The 19,522-nt window shown below is 46.5% G+C and overlaps 1 protein-coding gene and 1 long non-coding RNA gene across 2 annotated transcripts in view; both read right to left on the reverse strand.

Annotated features, from left to right (window-relative positions):
- The window catches only part of SERINC5 (serine incorporator 5), a 44,427-nt gene extending 30,569 nt beyond the window's left edge, over positions 1-13,858 (reverse strand). Inside the window, exon 1 of the mRNA XM_056325804.1 lies at positions 13,247-13,858. Within this exon, the coding sequence (XP_056181779.1) occupies positions 13,247-13,663 (417 nt within the window). The 5' untranslated portion in view covers positions 13,664-13,858. The remainder of the gene's footprint in view (positions 1-13,246) is intronic.
- LOC130143158 (uncharacterized) overlaps positions 1-19,522 on the reverse strand; it is a 121,287-nt gene that overhangs the window by 96,441 nt on the left and 5,324 nt on the right. The window lies entirely within an intron of this gene.

Raw genomic sequence — 19,522 nt, forward strand, 5'->3', positions numbered from 1 at the left:
ATAGTATGATTAACTTTCAAAGAGGATGAATTCACCTCCCCTGCCTTCTACTTCTAGGAAAGTCACATATAAAAATATACATAGAAGCCGTATTTTTATACATATGGTAGCACAGTCCTTTGCCAGGCCCCTCCTTGCAATAACCAGCAGCTTCACATGGCTCCCATGCTTAACCCAGCAGCTGTAGCCATATGGAGTTTTGGACATCGGCAGGTAGCCAGGAGCAGGGAACCGTCTTCCAGGTCTCACTGCTGCCAACCCAGAGCAACTTCACCCCTCAGCATTCACATTTTTGAGGGGCTCCCTGCGGCTAGTGTGTAGCACAGGCGTGGTGTGCTGCCAGTGCCAGGGACTCGAGCACACCAAAGCAGCTTTCTCCCAGTGTTTCCTCTGGCCTCAGAGGAGCTGCGGGGTAGTAGTTCAAAGGACACACTTGCAAGCAGTTGTACAAGATGGATGGCTTTTTTTAGCCCTTGCCAGAGGATTAAAACTGCAGAAGGGCCACATTTGAGTTGTCCAGGCAAACTTCACTACCTTGCATGTGCCTTCAGGCACCAAACCACCACCCGCCATCTCCCTCCCAGCACACTTCTTCTGCCAGCATCAATGACGGTCCAACCCAGATAAGGGGGTTTCACATGTGTTTGCAGACACACACATCTGATATAACTCCACAGAGCCTCACAACCATACTTGCTGATCAGAGCCCCAAATAATTTTGAAGTATCTTGAAAAGACTCCCAGCTTAAAATTTTCTTGCCTTGACTATCTGCTGCAACACTCAAGCTCAAGCTTTTGCCTTTAGCCCCACAGAAAGGGCGTAGCGTAGCTTGCCTCACTTGACAACAGCTTTTCAGTTTGCAGAAGACATAAAATGGAGACAGTCCAGCCTGGCTCCCATACTGCCCTTCTCTCAGTTCACCGCTGGATCTCACACCAGAGGAGACGGGGCCTCAAAGCATGCAGCTGCTAAAACTGCTGCTGCTGCAAAACAGAAATCCTCCCCAAAACACACAAAGCTCCAACTGTGGCAAATAAACAGAATAGGCTCATGTTGGCACCAAAGCTGGAAATTAAAAATACTACGTGCATAAGCACATCATGTAAGTATACTTTCAAAATAGAAGGCAGTGGTGGCTGAATGGCAATTCTATTTTTTATATGTAGTGAAATTAAATTAACTTTTACAGCATCAATATATGCCCAAGAAGTAAGGAATCTATGGCAAGTTACCGATTCAGCAAACAAATACAATAGTAACATTTCCAAACAAAAACATACCAGACAAGTATAATCCATCCCCTTCAGAATTATGGAAAAAAACCAGAAAAGATTAAGACTAAAGGTCCTTTCAATCTGTGTCAGCCAGATCTAACGTATCCATGATGAACTCCAACTGGAGGCCCCACTCACCGTAACATTAAAAACTATAGTATAGAAGTAAAAAGGTATGTAGCTTTGGCATTTGTAAGGGGAACAACATTTTCCTAAGCCAGGTGCTAGATAGCTCTGCCAGTGAAATCTCATCTGTATCCAGCAACGTGTCTGCTATTCCAGTCATGGGGATTCCTGGAGCTGCTACTTAAAGCAACAAATACTTAAATGGAATATATAAGTCATTTATGCATTGCTCTACATTACTTTGAGAGATTTTAATGACAGTTTTTAATACCTATACCCTATAAATTGGCAATATTTGTGAAAAATACCAGCGTCTCCATCTTTTTTCAGATGCACTCCTTTAAGCACTCTGAATGGCCATGGAAACCATAAAAAGTTGGTTAGGTTATTCAGTCACAGTGACAGATTCAGTGGTTTGGGTTTTTTTTTTTTGCTGGGTTTTTTTTTTTTTTTTTCTTCCCCTTTTTAAAACTCTGGTTATGACTAACTACATTCCAGAGTGGGCCACAATGAAATAGGTGTTACCTAAAAATAAATGAAAACAGTCTTTGTCCCAAAGAGTAAGACTTGCCACAACACGACCCAAGAGGTTTCAAAGATGTTATCTTTGGGTGACAGACTTCAAAGCCCACATATATAATGAAATCTCTGTGAAAAGGATGCCGTCTACATGCAGCTAAACTATGCAGTCTCTCTGATGCCACACGCTTTACCGCAGGCATGGCCCATCTCACCTCACCTCCACCTTCTGACTGTAGCGAGGGTCTGGCCAGGGGCTCAGGACCCACTGGTGCAGAACTGTAAGCCAGTAACAAATTCTTCCCACATTAAAAAACTGGGCTGTGAAAAAACAGATAGCAATGTCATAAATCTTTTACAGATTTTGCTGACCATTAACAAAAGCTCCTCCAAAGGACGCATTCTGCAGAAGGAAGGACACTGTGTGGTTTTCAGGACAGAGACAACCCAGACAACCCAATCTGTGATCGCCGGCAGCAGGCAGGCCTTGAAAATCCTTGTCTGTACCTTCAAAGCTCCCTCAAAGTCCTAGGATCCTTCCAAGCCCAGGGTTCCCAAGAGCCCAGCGCAACGGCATCCTAAAGCAAGGCTGCTCTGGCCGGAGCTCATCATGCTGCAGCAAGCCTTTCTCATCCAAAGGCTCCCACAAGTCAGGCAGCAAACGCAGCCACCCAGGCTCTAGCTTTGCATATCCTCACCAGGTGAACACCACGCTCTGACAATAATTACAAGCGCTACACAAATATTTATGCTTTCTGCAAATACTTATGATCAACTGGCCCCCTCATGCTAACCCACCACGACGTCAGGCCTCCACACAGTAGACGGGCTGCCTGCTCTGCTTGGTGCTGCTCCTGCAGCGCTCAGGGAGGGTGCAGCGCCTGCCTGCCTGAGACCCCAAACCAGGAAAGCCTAGCACACCCGAAAACAGACTGGCCCGTAATTTGAACTGCCTGGACGATGGCTGACTTGCGTGGTTTCACAACAGCAGCTGTGGAAAGCTGGGTGGGAAATTTTTCTGTTAAAAAACATTCAAAGCACTGTTTCACAGACATTTCTTCTGGTAGCCAGGCTGGCCTAGCAGCCACAGGGCCCCTCCGCCTTTCTCCTCTGCAGGCCACTCACTCCCACCCTGGCACCAGCACCTCAGCAGCCCTGACAGTTTTTTGCTGCTGGGGGCGGCCAAATAAAGCAACCTGCTGGCTGAAAAACAAAGGGGGTGCAGGCGGTGGGGGGGTGTGTGCAGAAAAGATGACATATCAGTCCTTCTCAGCTGCTGATTTATTATGCAACAGCAGAAACAGTTACCATGTCAAGTGAGGGCACAGTGCACAGGCAAGAGGGAAGAGCAGAGGTGAATGTCTCACAACAGTTCCACATGCTCTGACCCTTCTCTGCACAGATGTTTCAGGGGCATTTTCCTACCACCTTGTTTGATTTGAGTGCAGTAGGTTCCTGCCAATGCATAGGAACAACAGTTTTTACATCCACAGGGTCAGGAGCATAAGCAAGCAGTCTATTAACAGCCCTAGGTCCCATGCAAACCACTTTTCCAAGTACAGGCAGGCCTGGACATATTTGCATACTCCCATCTTATGCCAGCCCGGAGAGCACCTATGGTTTACAAGAATTACAGGTTAACAAAACAGGGTAAAAGCAGGCTTACCAACTTGTGCACATGCTATTAGCTCCCTACAGTGAACACTCCACCAACATACACTTAACATCTGCCACACACGCAAGCCTTGATTTTTGCAAGCTGTGATCCAACCTGATAAATCGGTGGAATGAGGTATGATGGTAACATTAAGCACACACACAAGTATTTACATACAAGACTAAGAAATAAAGTGAACATGTCCTGCCTACTGGATTTGTAGAGACAGTGTCATTTTTAGAAGGTATTTTCCAAAGATGTTTCCAAAAATATCTCAAATGTCTTAGAAAATATTTTGCGCAGCCATTAACACAAAGTGAGGAGTTTCAGGATCGCTGCCTAAAATAACCTATGCTATTTTAAAAGTATAAAAACCATAGGGAAGTATCAAGCTTATCACAACAAAGCACTCTTCCTTTTGGGACACTTCAGCAGAAATCACAAAAATCAAAGGGAAGGAGAGCACATTGGGGAAAAAAAAAAAGAAAGCTGCATATTTAAATGAAACAAAGACTAAGCAGCATTTCATCTCTTCCCTCCTAACTGACTGCCTGGCTGGAGCGGCCAGGGAGACTGCATGCCTTCCAGCCTGTCCACAGAGCACAGGAATGTGCCTTGCTGAATCTTCTTTTCACTGGGGCCCACAGCAGCTTAGTTTTTCATGCACTGCTTGATTACTTGACTACCGGCATTATCTGGGCCATAAGATTCGCAGATAATGCAGCCACTGAGCTGTTAACAGCAATGTCTATCAAAAACACCCAAACATCTACTCTCACACACAGCATCCTTGCAGTCTGGGAGAGCAAAGCACCTAGCCCAGCACGAATAACACCCTGAAGCAGCTATATACCTGCCCTTGGAGTTTTAGCTTGAGGAAAGAGCATCTAGCAAGCCAACCATTTTGTTAGTGCACTGGTTCATGAAAACAACAGATGCCTGATGCCAGGTGTCCCAACTGTTAGCAGTTGGGTTCAGACTATTATTGAAAATCCCTGCTATTATGCATGCATATTTTGCAAAGGTTTCTTCAGCTAGTGGCACGATTACACAGTGGTTTGTCCCTGTGAATTAACTAAATTAACCAAAGAAGCTTTATTTTGTCTTTTGCCTGACTTAACTGGCTTTTGATTGCTTCTTCTTTAATATTCAGACTCTCCATACGGCGTAAGCCAAGAGGTTTTGTGACCTGAACAGCATACCAGTTCATCAACTCATGACCTGTTTTTGGGAACACACCTCACACTGCAAACTGCAAAATTAAAATTAACTTCAGAGAAAACTCACGCAAGCCTAGATGCTGCCTGCACCATGGGGCAGAACTGCCATATAGCCCCAAGCAGCTCAAAACCTAGGCAAGAAAGCAGCATCTAGGACAGCTACGCCAAGAGCCAAAACACAGGCAAGCTGCTGCCAGGTACCCATACAGCTGGAGTTAAGCTGAACTGGGGGATAATTAGCTTCTGTCTCCATGTTCAAACATTACTAAGTGGTGACTCAGCTCAACATTAGAAAATAATGTCACTGCAAAATGTCTAACTTTAAACAGCCTAGCTGCTCTTCTCCAGATGATTTTGGAAAACTTAAGACAATTGTTTAGTCTGACCTGATTCTCACAAGTGTACCACATCACCCAGCTTCCCAGTATTACAGCTATTTTCCATTAGCATAGACCATCTGGATTTGACAGCAGTATGAGTGGACTGTCTGTCCCTCTGGTTACTTACATATATCATTAAAAACAGAGACCACCACCTGCCTTCTGATTTATCTGCTACAGTTCCCAGGTGCTAGTTCTTGCTGAGGCTTTCTTCACCAGCTTAGAAAGCCTTTTAATTAGCTGTTCTTTTCTCCCCACTCATCAAAGAACAAACCCAAGCCATTTACCCTCAATCTCATTTGAAGGCTGTAAGATTTTTCATCCCAGCACCTAACTTGTTTGGGTTTTTTCCCCCTGCATCCCCTCAAGTTTCCCCAGTCCCTCCCACAAAATCACAGCAGCAGCCCAACTGCAAAGCAAACCAGCAAGCCACTTCACTCCTTTCCCCAGCATGTAGGCTAAAATATCCTCTTTTTGCTTTACTAACCTTTTGTTAGAAGATAGAATAGGTCACTATAACCTTTTTGAATGTGGAGCTGTGGCCTTCTGTGGTGAGAAAAGGAGGTTTGAGGAAAGTAATAAATAAGAGAATCAAGGCCTGCTCCTAGAGATAACAAGAACAAGGCTATAAATTAAAACAAACCAGCTTAAGAGCAACATAATTGCATAACCCTCTAGAAGACCCCTTGTGGGCATGTGTGGGCCCTGAGGTCAACTAGCGGACACAGTGATGAAGACTATGGATCACCACTAGAGACCCCTAAAAGACCACTGGCTCATTTCATGGCACATGCACAGTGTATTAACAGGAATCAGTATATGTATGATGATACTGGGAAGCATCATGAGTATGCAAATGGTTTAATGAATATGCAGAACTTGAACACTACATAACCTATGTGATTTCAGGCAATGAGCACGCTCATCTTTGCGAAACTATTCGCATGTGTGCCCAGCGCTGCAATAAAGAATGCCTGCTTTCTAAAACTCAAAAATGAGTCTTACAGAGTTTCTCTGCCAGCTTTTACAGTACAAGCATGCACCCAAAGAGGGGGCGAGATTCCCCCACAGCACCCTACACTGAAGGAGCAACCTGCCTCCCATGCACACGTTGCACAGGCAACCTGGCAGTACTTCAGAGGTGGATTTTATCTGCACTGGGGTCAGGGCATCTGGGTTACATCACCTTCAACAGTACTCTCCGCTCCACCAGTCCTTACATCATGCCTGTGCAATTTCGGGAGCAATTTTAAACATACTCTCAGGACACTGATTAAAATAGGCCACTGTTTTCTTCAGTGACCTGATCCTGAAGCTTCTTTGCATTGATCCCTTGACAATCTTCATGGACAGCAACCTCCGCTGGGCGACAGGTTCGACTGTCCTTTCCTATCATTTCATATTTCAGAGTTTTCTCATCTGCAGGTCATTCCGGCTCATGCTGCAGTGACTTCCTTGCCTTTCACAGCAGAGGAGCTATGAACAGAGAAGCTGGAAGACGGAAGACAAATCAGCAATGGCAAAATCTGACAATTTGAGGCCATCACTTCATACAGCAAGCAGATTTTCTCCAGGTTAGCTTTGATGTTCAAGACCAGGACTCCAAAGGTAGAATGGCACACAGGCGCAATGTGGTGCATCACCAGGGACAGAGAACCAAGTACAGGGCAGCAACTGCGTAAGTCTGTGTACCACTGGAGCAAAGAAGCAGTTAAAATGAAATTTCTGTATCCACTGACTTAAAAACATGTAGCTGTAACAGCTGTTTTACTTTTTTTTTTGGGGGGGGGGGGGGGGGAGGGAAGGGGAGACGAGACATTACAAAGCAACAAAAGCCAATAAAAGGTTCCAGTTTAGATCAGTGTCACAACAGCCACCTTCACACATTTCCAGATTAGCCGGTTCCAAATGTAGCCTGCTCACACATCTCCCCCTTGCTTACTTCTTGATGACCATTTTTAAATACAATGACACTCAATAAGTATCTTGAATAGTATTCCCGAACTGCAGGTTTGTCAGTGACATAAAAAGCCATGGAAAAAAAAACACCACATGAGACAGGTCTCTTCAGAAAACATTAAGAATGGCTCCTGTTAAAACTCAGTGCAAGAAATGACAGGTTAAAAAATATGTCAATATTTGGATGAGTCCTACTGGACAGAAAGTGGTGCAAAACTTTCCATTTTCAGACTGTGTACATTTATATGTTTAAATACTTGAGCATATGCCATTTCTAATTGCTGGGAGTTCCTATCACTAAACTCCAAACAGCATCCCAGCATAGTTATTGCTAATTAAAATGACGAGATTGCTAGGTGTGTCAGGGCTCCCTTCAAAATAAAGGTGGAGACACCTCCCCCCCACCCCCACTCCACATGCTGTCATGAGTAAATGCTACAGCCCGCCCAGCTCCGGCTGGTTCAGTCCCTCGCTGCCTCACACATAGCTCATGCTGATGTTGAAGCCTCTCTCTTGGGCGACCTGAACAATGCAGTAGGTCAAATTCAAGTCAGCAGAATGGTCGATCACAGCCTAAAAATCTAGGAGGCTAGATATTTAATATGCCAAAACATATTAAAGCCCACACAGTTGAGCAAGAAGTGGAAGTACCATGAACTCAGGTATGAGAAGGACCCTGGAAGCTACCTAAGGTCCAAGCATCTTCACATGGCTACGCTGAGAACACCACATCGAAGTTGAGAACAGCCTTAGCATGTGTTTGGGATGACAGCAGTCATCAGCTCCAGACCAGATCTGTAGTCATAGCTCAGGCTTTCATTCAACTGCTCCTGGCAACATGTATGTCTTGCACCCACAACTGTGAGTGCATCCACTGTAATGAGTCTCAGTAATGGAAAAAACATCCTGGAATACCTACACTGGCAAAAACTGAAATAATAGCTGCAGTAGGACTTATATCTTTCCACAGAGAAGTATCCCCTTACCCTTAAAAGTGAAGGTTAAAAGAATAAAGAAGGCAGCAATGGGAAATCAAGCAGGAATAAGAAAGATGGTCTTCTACCTGGAATGAGAAAGGGTATCTCCTGCCTCTTATGCAGTGCCAAGGGAAGGATTCCAACCTAGCAATGCAAGGGTCAAATGACACAACACTTATGATGTCTAGCTATGCATTCAAATCCCTGTTATCTTACTGTTGTCAACATAACCGTTCACCCAGTGTGCAAGAGCCAATTGACACAAAGAGTATGTGTTTCTTTACTACAGATTTGTGCAAAGCTGGGGGCTAAGTGGTATTCCACAAAGCAAGCCCAAAGCCCAGGAGAACAAGAAAAGTATTCATATAGCCCAGTTACGCATGTGTATTTTACAAACTCTGCCTAAAAGATACCATCAGCAATTAGTTATGCATGGTAGTTTTCTACTGGTCTATGTATGTCTGGCTTTGTCTTTTTACAAGAGTAAATAGTACACAGTGTATTTTCAATTTACTACCCACATCTGAGGGAGGGTGGCAGAGGTGAGTCTTTTCTTCCTTGAGTCAGTCAGTGGTCATGATCTCCCCCGCTGCCTTTCTCTTTCCCTTAGTTACAGTCTCATTCTGCTGAATTCTTGTCTTTGTTGCAATTAATTGGCTGTTGGCACCTCCTGGGGCAAAATGTTCCCCTTACTAGGCTCGTAGTTCTCCTTCAAGGGCACAGTCATTAATCCAAAGTTACAGATAAATGACCAACCTAACTTCACTAATTTCACGTTGACAACAATAAAATAATGAGGATTAAACGCATAGCTAGATATCACTTAGAGGATCTCACTGTCTTTTGGTTGCTTTTCCCTCCCTTTCTAATCGCTTCTGAATGCAGCAGCAAATTTTATTCAGCTACGGCAGACAGATGGGGGCCTCAAAGATACTATGTTCTTACAAAATCCTTGAAAATAGGCAAAAGATTTAGCAGAGGAAAGTCACCTCTCAACCCTGAGCAAGAAAAAGGCTGCATCACAAGTTCAGTACTTACTAGAAAGGGAATTGATGTAAGATACCAAACTCAATGGACAAAGCAACAGAAAACCAGGCTTTGCTACTTCAGTTGTGCAGGCAATCACCCGTTTAAAACAAAAACTCCACGTTTCGCCAAGCAAGAAGAAAAGTCCTTCCCCAGTCACTTTTTCCTAACTGTATTTAATGGAGTACACTACAGTACTCCACATCAGAACTCAGATAGCTAGTTTCCCCTTCGATCATGATTAGTAAGTGGTGGCAGAAGCGTGCAAAGGTAGCTGTGAGAGGGGGTAAGACACACAGCTAAATTTATCTTATTTTAACTGACCAGCTCAGGTTAAACACAACAAACCAAACCCCTCTCACCCACCTGCAGAAGGAGAGACGTGTTTTGGGGAACACCTTGTGGAGCAGAGCCAGGAACACCACTGGCACCATCCCATAGTGCTGCAGTGCATCACCCCACACAAATGCCCCAGCAATGCCCTGGCTCCCTCAGAGGACACAAACCTGGACAAAGATGACAGAGCCACCCTTTTCACCGTGTAATGAAAAGAGCAGACCACGAGGGCAGGATTGCAAGCCCCCTTCTCGACCTACAGATGCAAACAAGCAGTGCCAGAGAGGCAGGCAGCCCCAGCGCGCACAGGGGGCTTCCCTACCCTGCCCCAGAAGCCAGCAGTCTTAAGATTGGCTGAGGCCAACCTTATAAATAAAGTTGTTGGTTTTTTTTTAAACCCCTACTAGAATTAGAAGTCTAAGCATAAAATGAAAATCCAATACTCCAACTTGCAGCACATCTTACTGCATTTACTACATAATATGATTTCTAAGTGCAGAACAGTATTAAAGAAAGCACTCAAGATTTAACGGACCTACAAAAATAGCTTTATAAGCTTGAACAACTACCAGCTCTAGCTGAAAAATCTATCTTCTTGAACAACCCAGCTACAACATACTGCCCCCCAAAACCTGATGTTAACTATCTAAATTACATTTATTTAACTCTGGAGAAAAACATATTCATTTTAATAAAGATTTTCCGCAACAGCTGCTTTTCTTAACCATGATCTCAACTTTATTCTCTTGAGAATAACTACTGAAGAAAAGCCAAATGTAAAATCCTGTTTCCTGTCAGTTTAAGCAGATGTTTTTATGTAATCAAAAGCATTGTGGAGGCCAGGCCCAAGCCAAACTGTATTCTCACTGCATTCTCAAAATAGGTCTACCAACGAAACACTAGAAAAAGAAACATTTAGCAAGCTTATTACAGCTCAGAAACCTAAAAATCACAATTCTCTTCAAAACATGGTTGTGTGTCACTCAATAAAAACCAACTGCAGAAACTAAAGTTTATAAATGACCAAGTTCCTTGAAAGCAAGTTCCCAGGGTTGACTAGGCAAGGATACAAGTCACACAGTAATGTTAATTAAGATTATTGAAAATAATTTTTGAGTGCAAAATCAGCATAACCAAAGTACACTGAAGTTTGGCAGCTTGCCGCTGTATCCTATAACTACAGGAATCTGGGCTGTGAAACCTGAATGCATTTATTCTGACAGGCACCATCAAGTAGACGGTTAGCACAGTTTGACCCAATACCAAAAAGTACTGATCACTCATCGTCTTACTTCACACCAGGAAAATTTGCTGGTGTTACGAATGAAGAAAAAATAGATAGTCAAATGACAGTTTTATATCAATGACAGTTTTATATCAACTACAGACATCCACGCATGATAAGACAGCTCAGAAGCACAATACCAAAGTTCTCAGTCAGGTCTAGGAAAACAGAACCACAGAAACGGAGAGGTAGATAAAAGATATACACACAGGGCAAAACCACTACATACAAAAAAACCCTACCCCACGGGGTATCAAACCCATTAAACTAGTATATTTTAGGGAAAAAGGAGGGACCCAACATAAGCATTGTTTTTCACAACTCATATGAAGTTCCACCTTTCCTCAAGCACACCATCTCTGTTTCTGGAGAAGGGCTAACTTCATCTTCAGGGGAACATTTAAGAAAAGGCCAAATTCCTTCTCAATCTTCCAGCTTGATTAACGGTACCCATAAAATGCCTAAGGAAGTTCTGTTGAAGAGAGAAAGAACTTCCATCCCCTTGTTTTTTCTTGTGTATCAATCATGTTAAACAAACATCCCTTCACTAAGGTTGGACTAAATCAAGTTGTGAATGGAAAGATTATTTTTCCTTCAAAAAAAGTTGCACTGCATGCTATTGAAACATGATTTATGTCATTTATCATCTTAGCCTATAAAAAAGTTTATCCACACTAGGTTTGCTGGTATAACTCCAGCAATTTGCCATATTTAGCAGATAAGTCTTACATCAAAAATAGTGCTTGAGCCAGCAGAATACATCTCCTCAGGGTATTGCATAATTTTAGCGTGATGACTGCATCTACTTTAGGGCTTTTGCTTTGGCTCCAACATCACTAAGGAGTTCAGTCTATTTACGGACTCCAAACTGACACATCATTGTCAATAAAACATTACTATCAGATATTACTGCATGGGGTAGGAACAGTGGCTTCAAGAATGTCTCAAAGTCACGCTAATGCCATGTCATTCACCACACGAGTCTCACAATAGTTTCATCCTCTCTTGGTATTACATTACCTCCCTCAGGAGCTACACCAAAAAAAGCAAGGCAAACGCAGACGTCCATGAAGCACTTCAGTAACAGCACCTACTAACTTTACTGAACTGCTCCGAAACTTTTTTCACACACTGCCAAAACCTAGGCGAAGCAGCAGTCAGGGAGGCCCCCTGCTTTAAGGTCACTTAGCAAATGCAGCTACTGCGTCCCCCATGACCACCCAGGGCTGTTCGGCAAGGCACAGGGGAGCCGGCGGCGCACGGGTGCGTGCAGGCACGCTTAGCAAGCCTCCCAGCCCACTGCAGGCCGAAAGAACCACAATGTAGATGACCAAACCTAGCCCAGGATTTCAGTCATCAGGCAAGGGCTGAGATTTTTCCCCAGGTCGTTCAGACAAAAGCAAGAGAATAATCAGATGCCAAGGGTGGGCAGAGTGGCCAAAGAAGAAGTATCGATAGAATCTGGACTATACGGACATGTTTAAATACGTGGAACAACAAGAATAAGCTCTCTGGTTAGTCTGTTGCAGGCAGGACAAGTAGGAATTGGTTTCTATTGCAGAAGTGGAGACTTGGAAAAATTAAAGTGTCTGGGGGAGGTGCGGGCTAACACCATGCTAGAGACAGCTGGTAAGAACAGGAGTCCTTCTCCGAGTGCAGCCGAGGAGCTCCGGCCAGGGCCCTGCAACCACTCTTCTCCTCCAAGTCCACGGACCCTCGCCCGCCAGAGCCCCTTCAGCCAAGAGAGCAGGTGCACCGCGGTGGGATGCGGAGCGCCGATCCCTCACCTCGTGGATGCTCAAAGGTGCCGCACCACCCTCCATCACCACTTGCTCTCATCTGTCACTTCCTCCACCAGCACCTGCACCTGCTGAACCCCTCCACCGGCCACACGTACAGCGACAGGAGCGCCAGGCAGCCAGCAACCGAGACGAGTTCAGACCGTTCCACTTCTCATACCCCGGGGTGTCATCTCCCCGCCACCAGGCGCCAGCGGCGACGCTCCCCCCGCCCCCCGCAGCTCCCGCTGGTCCGTGGCGCCCTCGGGAGCCGCTCCTGGCGGCGCCGGCCCTCGGCAAGGCTGCCCCGGCGCCCCCGCCCACAGCCCAGCGCCCGTCCGCGGCCCGCACACGCCCGGGGAGGCCGGCAGCCCCCCGCCTTCCCCCCGGAGCGCCCGGGCGGCTCACCCGGGGCACGCCGCCAGCACGCCGCCTCAAACCCCACGGAGCCCGGCTTCGGCGACAGACGCCCCCGCAGCGCTGCTGCTGCTGGAAGGCGCCGGCTCCCCGCGGGCGGACCGCGCTGCGGCCGAGGGGCAGCGCAGGGACGCGGCTCCCCGGCCCCTCGCTCCCCGTGCCGGAGCCCCCGGCCTGACCCCCAGCGCCGTCTCCCGACGGATCCTTCCGTCCGCCGCAGCGGGGGTTGCGGGGGCGGCACCCCCCCGCCCCGCACACCTGCCGGCCTCCCCGCGCCCCCCAGCCCCCTACCTGGCCGGCGCAGCAGGGCGCGGACATGCCGGCGGCGCGGCGCGGCCTGGCTCCCTCGCTGCCTCCCTCATGCGGGAGCGGGCAGGGCTGGGACGGGACGGGACGGGACGGGGCGGCCGGGGCGGGGCCGGGCGGGGCCGGGCCGGGCAGCGCGGGGGGCGCCGCTGCGGGAGGAGCCGCACCGTACCGCCCCTGCCCGCCGCCGGCCGCGACGCGCTCGGCCCGGCGCCGACGCACCGCTTCCGCTGTCGTCAGCCCGCGCGGCGGGGGGCCGGGCCGGGCCGGGCCGGGCCGGGCGGGGGGGCGCGGAGTCGCCGCGTAAGGGCCGCGCCGCGGTGGCTGCGGCTCCCGCCTCCCCGGGCGAGGGGGCACCCTCCGAGCCGGGAGCTCCACGCCCGCCGGCGGGGGGACGCCCATACGCCCCGCCTGGCGCGGAGAGCGGTGCGGCGGCTGCCGGGCCCCGCCTGCCCTCGCACGGCCGGGCTGCAGCGCGCCTGGCGTTCCTCGGCTCGGCTCCCGATCCCGCCGAGCGGCAGCTCCACCTGCAGCCGTGCCGTGCAGAAGGGCCCCCGCCGGCCCGTCCCCTGCGGGCTCTCGAGGACACCGCTGAGATCACGCGCCTGCTTGTGCACCCTCTCAAACACCTGTTTGGTAGTAGCTGGAGTTTAATGGAAGGCACCGAATGAGGTGTATGAGCATAAAGGTCTTTATCGGACCTGGCACCACACCGAGCGCTGCCACACGCAGACCTCAGGTTCAAACTGCTCCGCTGCACCCCACGGCCATTTCACAGCCCACGCCTTCATGGAAAAGCCACGTGTAAAGGATGGCTTCAGGGCTGTGCTTTCCTCACAGGAGCTGAGGCCTTTCCCAGTGTTTCTGAAATACCTTCTCCAGCGTAAGTTCCTAGGAACCAGGGGTAGTACAAGGCACTAGCCAAGGATTTCTCAGCTTCCAATGCAGTGATTATAAAACCACAGGATGGTTTGGGTTGGAAAGGACCTTAAAGATCATCTAGTTCCAACCCCCCTGCCATGGGCCGGGACACCTTCCATGAGACCAGGTGGCTCAAAGCCTCATTCAGCCTGGCCTTGAACACTGCCAGGGATGGGGCACCCACAGCTGCTCTATATCCAGTGCCTCACCACCCTCACAGTAAATAATTTCTTCCTAATATCCAATCTAAATCCACCCTATTTCATCTTAAAGCCATTACCCCTTGTCCTGTCACTACATGCCCTTGTAAAACATCCCTCTTCAGCTTTCTTGTAGGCCGCCTTTAGATACTGGAAGGCTGCTATAAGTTCTCCTTGGAGTCTTCTCCAGGCTGAGCAACCCAAACTCTCCCAGCCTGTCTTCATAGGAGAGGGGCTCCGGCCCTCTGGTCATCTTCATGTCCCTCCTCCGGCCTCACTCCAACAGGTCCATGTACATCTTTGGTATGGCAGACAAAGCTACCAATGAAGCAGCAAAGGCTTCTGTGGAAAGACACCCTTGCCTTGTCTGCTTTGTTGCCTGTGTTCATGTGTGCATGCATGCTATAATATTTAAGATAACTATTTTGAACTCTATTTCTCATCTTAAACTGCCCTAGCTTTAGGAGATCAGTACAACTAAAAGCTATTAACCTGCACACAGGTACATATATGCAGATAACATAGCTACACCTACCAAAAAGGCAATCGGTATGGATTGCAGGATGTTGCATAAACCCCCTTTCTCTTTCGTGTGTGCAAACAGAAAGCTGATGCTTTAGGAAGCAGATCATGCAATGGATTGGTATTACATAATTTGGTGTTATACCATGGACCGAAGAGACTAGAGTTACCATCAGGATACCGTTTATAAAAAGCAGACTTGTGCTTTATTTTTAATGGTGCTCTAACATCTGCATGCACTCAGAGACAGGGTATTTACCACTGTCCTAAGATTAATTCTGTCAACCAGATGGTTGTTTAGCTGCAAAGAACACTGCTTGTGGGCATCCCAGAGGGCCCCACCACAGCTCAGGCACAGATGTGGCAGACTCTCCTGCTCTGTAGGAGCAGCAAAAGCCCCAACCTCAGGTGAGGACTTCTTAAGTCAGGACTGGGGGCAGCAGTCACAGCACACCTTCTCTGATTTACACCTCCTCTCCCCAGAGGCAGGGCTGAAGAGAAAGAATAAAGAACTGAAGAACGGACAGGAAAGTAGTATGGCCAGCGAACAGGCAATAGAAAACCACAGGTGTTTTTAACTTTGAAACATAAGTCAGCTTCCTGAAGCGTGTGGTTAAGACATGGGAGCCCCAGCACCACAACACGGTAAGAACTCAGCAAAACCGCATTCATCTGCTGTTTCTCTTCCAGACTTCTTATGCAATCACAGAAACTGACTGGTCAGGCTTTGTTTAATTTCAACATCTGCAAAATCAGCTCAAAGCATGAAAGAGAATCTGAGGTTTAATTTAAAAAGGAAACTGTCTTGCAAAGAGAGAATGGTGAAGGTGACATATGGCTATGGTGAAAGGGTGCAAGTAGCTGTACCATGCATCAGCATGTCTGCAATAGGGACAGGCATTCACTGGGTGGGGAACACCACTAATTCACGGCTCCAAGCGGGTTTGTTAGTGCCAGTCAGCACTGTTATCACTGACAGATACATCCAGCCTCTGCGCAGCCAAGCTCTGTAATGGACTTGCCAACCAGCCAGAGCACCCCAGAGCCCTGGGAAGTGCGTTCTGGCTTTTTGAGTGAAAAATCTGTCACCAGAAAGGCTTGAACTTCCCTGCTGTGTTGCTGGCAAGCATTAAGTAGGCTAATAGCAAAGCAATGAGCAGATGTTACTGCATGAATAAAGTGTCACTCTGAAACTACCCATGCATTTAGAATAAGGCTTAACCATCAAATACATATTCTGAAATCACGAGACAGCTAACCTGATTTACTGGCCAGAAATCTTCAACCAGTAATTCCTGCCTCAGACTGTTGCTTTTGGCAGGGTAAAGTGTGCCACTCTGAAGAGAGAGATGCTAATTCTGATTTAGGGCTTTCAAGTGACAGGGAATCCATAGCATCAGTACAGCATGGCAAGATCCTTTGGCCTTGCTTTATATGAGGAATTTTACAAACACAGATCTACGGATTTAATGAATCAGGCTGAATGGGGGCAAGAAGTGGCCCTATAGGGAATAAGACAGCCAAGGACTACTCAGGAATGGAGTAAACCTTGGTCTCAGTACAGGTGCCAGGGAGCAAGGAACAGAAGAAAGCGCATGGTTAGAAATTTTAACTACGTGGCACTTCCCAGATGAAAAACTGGTAAGAAGACAGTTGTGCCCTGGGAGCAAGCCACTTTCCTCACTCTGTGTGTGTACAAGCAGAGCCAGAGTGGCAGAACCTGGAGTCCCAGAAGCATGTAACTTTGAGCCATTTATCTTCAGGCAGCCTACAAAACTGTGCCTGCAAGATACCCAGCCCAGTATCACGTGCACTCATGGCCTTCTGTGCCACATCGGCTTTGCTCAGATGAGTTTCACTTGCACATGTTGCACCTTTACATGCATCCACTTTACTCATTCCCAACTCGTTTCTACGCGTATAACAGAAGCAGAGGTTCTCACTGTGAGAAGATTGCAGTATTACTACCTCTATAAAGAACTCAAAAGATGTGAGTGGTGAAGCAGAAAACTTTTTGGCATAGCACAGGGAAATCGTAACTTACCAGGAATGTCAAGGACTCTCTGCTTCTTCAGTACTTGCACAGTACAGACCGGCCCAGCGTATTTTAGGGTAAGAATATTAGGAATTGTCCTGTTTTGTTCACACCTTCTGGAATGAAGCTGCAACTTGGAATGATGCTTTAGTGCTGTAATTTCAGGATTTTTCAGTAATTAAAGGATTTTGGTTTGTGCCAACTGGCAATGAGAAGAGCACAAAAGGTCTGCATCCAATGAGAAGGAGAAATCTACCATTTGGCTGTTTTTCAGGTGAAATGAAACACAGAAAATCTTTCAAAATGTAAATGCAGTCAGAAAGAAAACAAAACCAGATTGTTACGCATTGTGGTCAACACTTACATAAAATCAGTTAATTTTTATGGTGTAAATTTAGACTCATATACAATACATGTGAAATTGCTTTATAGATAAATGTGTATTTTTCTTGAGCATAGCAATTAGACACCAGTGAAGAATGTAGTTATGGGAAGCAGGGGACACGTCTGTGCATGTGCATGCACATGTTCTGGAAACCACCATTCAGATCCCAACCAGACCGCTTATACAGCTAATGACCTAACTGCTGTGATGTCTGCTGGAATGGTTTCCTGTATGGTTACCTGAAAAGGTATTCCAGTAAAGGGGAGCATCATGCAAAGGCCTGATCAGAGAGTAAAATAATGTATTTACCACGTATGAGCTTCACTTGTGTGTGACTGCAAGACCATCCTTGTCTCGCAGTCTAGGTGGCTGCAGGCCTAATAAACTCATGACTTTCTCAATTTTTTTAAGTATGCACCAGCAGCTGGATTATGGACCACTCCTCTCCAAATCCTCCTAGGTAGCCAAGGGCTTCCAGAAGCCATGACACCTTTGGACATCTTCCAAAAGCTAGCCTATCTAGGAATCAGGCCAGGACCTGCTGCAACAGCACAGTATAGCCCAGTTGATCTGACAAAAAGCAACTGTGAATATTCCAGTATTTGTTACTGCTGTAATTGGATGAACACCTTCAAGATTGTGTGTGGAGGTGCAGGAAGGCACATGGAGTAACTGCAACAGCAAAGAGAACTCTGAATGATCTGCCAGTGCAAGGCAAGAGCAACCTGCAAACATAAATCTCTGAGACGGGGCTGACGACAGAGAATGTCAGTGCATGTGGGGCCACACATGCACCTGTAACTGGCCCTTCCAGAATATCAGGTTGGTAATAATGCTAAATGGTGGTGTCTTCCACTACATCTTGATTAGTTTTCCATAATTCACACTAATCTTTTACAGCTGGTAGTAGTTAATTAAAAAAAAATCAAAAGAAAAAAATAATCCATGCACTTAAGTAGTCAGATTTGCTTAGACTCTGATCAAATTAAATGTTTTATATCACTTGTTGGACTCTCTTTAAAGAAAGCACTTCATTGCATTTGAAGGTTTTAGTATTAAAAAACCCACAAGGCTGGTATTTCCAGGCAAATTTGCTTAAACCCACCAAACCACTTTTATGTTGCGTAATTGTTTTTTCACTCCGATGTTAAAGTGGATTAAAATCTGCATCGTCTCTTAAGGAAATGTACCAAATAAACTTTTCCAGGTATGTTAATTGTTGTAATCAAAGTACAGAAGAGTAACATTAGACAGCTTTGCACTGAACTCTGCGGGTGCTTTGTTGACCCTTTCTAGCACAGTATCATGTAATGCCAAATATAAATGTCATTCTTTCTGACCTCCCAGCAACTGTATGCAGTATAGCATTTAATTCCTAAATCGGGATTTCATTATGTGATATCTCAGGTTTCCTAATCACAGCCAATACCTTTACCTTGCAAATAACTGACATAGACATTTAACTGTGGTGAAATTAAGGAAACACTGTGCTAGGAAAAAAGGAGACAGCAGCATTTCCCAGCACGTTTACACATTTCTGACACCCAGGTGACCAGCCAGCAGCAGGGAGTCTGGTGCTGGCTAAAGGCACTAAGTCTTACTGGAGTTAATGAGTGACAGATGGAAGAAAGCAATCCTGCATGCCCCTGGATTCCTATGTAAGGTCAATATAAAGAGTCTTATTAAAGAAGTTCTACAAGAATATGAAGTTAAGCAGGCTCAAGCTGCATGCTGAGTGACAGCGCCCAGTTCTTCCATCCTTACAAGGAGCTTCAAGCTGGCAGTGATGGTTCTCAGAGAGATGAGTGTTAATACCAGACAGTTGTTGCCACATCTGACCATCTGCCTTATTTAGGTCAGACACTGCCTCTAGTGGGAGGGAAACGTGATCTGGCTGTGTATCAGCATTTCAACTCATACAGTTAAGTCCAACAGGTTAAAATCAGTTTCTACCATAATACGTAAATACAAAAACCATGGTGGCACTGCCTTTCTGCACTGTTGGCTGCCTTGGGATGCTGATGTGAGAAAACCAGAGGAAGCTCCTGAACATATGGTTGAGTTTCAAGTAGCCAGAAAAAGTTTTACATTTGTCAGCCCAGTAGTAGACTTCTTCAGAATTGCCAGATTGCAATACTTTAATTATCTGTTAATTTTCTTTGCCAGTGAACTTCTTCCTCAGGAAAAAAATAAAAATC

The sequence above is a fragment of the Falco biarmicus genome, chromosome Z, assembly GCF_023638135.1.
Source record: "Falco biarmicus isolate bFalBia1 chromosome Z, bFalBia1.pri, whole genome shotgun sequence".
Classification (NCBI taxonomy): Eukaryota; Metazoa; Chordata; class Aves; order Falconiformes; family Falconidae; genus Falco; species Falco biarmicus.